This window comes from Sesamum indicum, linkage group LG4, assembly GCF_000512975.1.
Source record: "Sesamum indicum cultivar Zhongzhi No. 13 linkage group LG4, S_indicum_v1.0, whole genome shotgun sequence".
Classification (NCBI taxonomy): domain Eukaryota; kingdom Viridiplantae; phylum Streptophyta; class Magnoliopsida; order Lamiales; family Pedaliaceae; genus Sesamum; species Sesamum indicum.
This window is the reverse complement of record NC_026148.1, coordinates 13,213,552-13,216,055: the sequence shown is the minus strand read 5'-3', so window position 1 is coordinate 13,216,055 and position 2,504 is coordinate 13,213,552. Positions and strand designations below refer to the sequence as shown.

At 40.9% G+C, this 2,504-nt stretch overlaps 1 protein-coding gene across 1 annotated transcript in view; it reads right to left on the bottom strand.

Annotated features, from left to right (window-relative positions):
* The window catches only part of LOC105160912, a 5,012-nt gene continuing 2,872 nt past the window's right edge, over window positions 365-2,504 (bottom strand). The window contains exons 3-4 of the mRNA XM_011078432.2: window positions 1,935-2,175; window positions 365-1,850 (exon numbers count right to left, since the gene is read on the bottom strand). Of these exons, the coding sequence (XP_011076734.1) occupies window positions 528-1,850; window positions 1,935-2,175 (1,564 nt within the window). The 3' untranslated portion in view covers window positions 365-527. The remainder of the gene's footprint in view (window positions 1,851-1,934; window positions 2,176-2,504) is intronic.

Genomic DNA, 2,504 nt, shown 5'->3' with positions numbered 1-2,504 from the left:
GACATGCCAATCTTGTATAAATAGCTATAGCCGACATTTGTTGGTTATGAAAGCTCAAATACCTGAAAATACAGCCTGATTAGGACATGCCAATCTTGTATAAGTAGTATGCATGTAGGTATTCGATTGGATCAAGGTAGGCACTCGAGGCTCCCCTGTTCTCCACATGAAGTCTGTCCTCACGTAAAAGCTCATATTGCTACTGGCAAAATGAGTGGATTTAACATCTTAGGATCATGAGTAAACCATCGTGCTTGGTCGCTCAAATTGGCCATATTATCAATTTCTCATCATATCAAAATTAATCAGGCAGTCGTGAATAAACAATAATAAATAAAAGGACGCATAAAGTGCATCAAAGATGTCCAGAAATTAAGAAACAAAGAAACCTTTGTTTTTTCTTTTCCATTGCACAAAGAAGAGGATCACATGGTACAAGAGCTACACCCACATATCTACACATCTATGACAAAAACTGAGATCTACAAACAAGAAAAAGCTATTTTGTCTTTTTTTATAAATAAAAATCAATCCAATCCAGCATCAGAACTGGATCGCCCAGACTCAGATGGCTTCTCTTTGTTAGCAACAGAATCTTCTACGCTTCTAGTACATCTTTTGCCAATGCCAATTTCCAATGAGTTCTCTGACGAGAAAACCAACTCCATAGTGGTCAAGCTACTTGAGGTAGCATCTATATCTCTTATTCCACTATACAGACCCCTGCTTCCAGTAACTAGAATGTTTTGCTTGTCGTTGCTGCTACTCAAGACAGAAGGCAATACCTCAAGCAGCTGTGAGCTGGGTTGATTGGAGCTACCAATGAGCATGCGAAGCGTCTCTCTAGCACTTTGTTCTAGCGTGCATTCAGCTTTTGGAAGTCGACGGTCGACAAGATTTGAGTTTACTGGGGGAATCCTAGCTGGGCCTGCACTGACCAAATACCCGGGGCCAGATGAGCAGACATCAATTACTGGAATATGGACAATTGGGTCGCATATCAAAGGTGTAAAAGTTGGGATCTGCTGCGAGTTTGTTAATCTGCCTAAAGGCTCAGGCAAAAGACTCGGAAAATCTAGAGGTGGAACTTCTCCCACATTTAGGGACGGTTTTGAGTTCAAAAGAGTGGATGGTCCAGCAGCTGACAGCAGAGAAGAAAGTGGAGGCAAAGATAGTGACTCAGTTGATGAAGGCAGCTGGGGATTTCTCAGTGTGTACTGCAGCATTGATGCAACAGGTGGACACCAGCAGTAGTGAGGAGAAATATGAGACAGGCCTGAGGGAATCTGTTGCATCTTTCGGCCAGCAAGCAGAGGCTCCACAGGTTTGCTGAATGAATCCAAAAAATCCGATGTAGCAAATGGGAGAATACCATTTGTTTCAGGGAGTTCATCTTTGTCAAAGCAATTAGACCTAGATAGATCAGCACAGTTAGCTGAAGTAAGAGACAAGCTGTCAACAAGAGAAACATAATCATCTGCAGTCGGCCTTGATTTTTCTCGGGCAGCAATACTAAAAGAAGACAAACTTTCCAGCAGGCCCTCTTTAGATGAACTGGACTTGGGACAGAGATTGCCTTGAAAAATCAGGTTTGTCTTTGATCCTCGACTGCAGCATGGCTGGAAGCATGAACTGTCCCGACCATTAAATGAAGATAGAGGAAAATGCGAATCAGAATAATCAATTGAGCCATCTGAAGGAGGGCTAGACAGTACACCACTAGTGTTGACACTAGTTACTGTTGGTCCAGCAAGATATGCTCGAAGATTAGATGCAAAACAGTTCAGACGTCCCTCACTAATTCCAGATAATTCAGCCAGTGAAGGTTTTCTCATAAGCAGATCCTTCATCTATGTCAAACAAGAAATGGAATGTATGAGGAAATATTTCAACTACACAAGCGAACTTGATATGAATTATCTAACTGATCTTACCTTTTTGAGCAATTCAATTCCATGAAGTTTAGATTTCTCAGAGCACCAAAAATATGAATCCACACCATTGCTTCTTATTAAGAAGGACCTTCCAGAGTTGTCTGCAGAAATCTCTTCAATCTCTATAGCAGCACATTGAACCTGAGAGCTTAATGTTGCCATCCTCTTCACAGAACCGTCATCTCCATTAAATGAGATGCACAAATCAGAAGTTGGTAGAAGTGTGAGACACAAATTCCCTCTGTTCAGATGATAGACCAATAGAAGGTTTAGAAAAGAATCACCAACAGTGTGCAGAAGGAGATTAAAGTAAAAGCAGTATTCGTGCATATTGAAGATTTTGCTCGACATTTTTTTCGCCTAACCCTCCAGTAATAACACAAAAGATGATGTAGCCAAGGGAGCATGTATATCAAACAGCGAACCCATTTAGGCTCCCTCAGTAGTAATAGTTAATGTTTGCTCTAATGCATCCACTGCAGGATATGTAAATTCCAGACAACCCACCACAAACTAAAAGATTTAGTTTTCTAGATATATGAACTACAATATTCACACGTCTTCATTTTT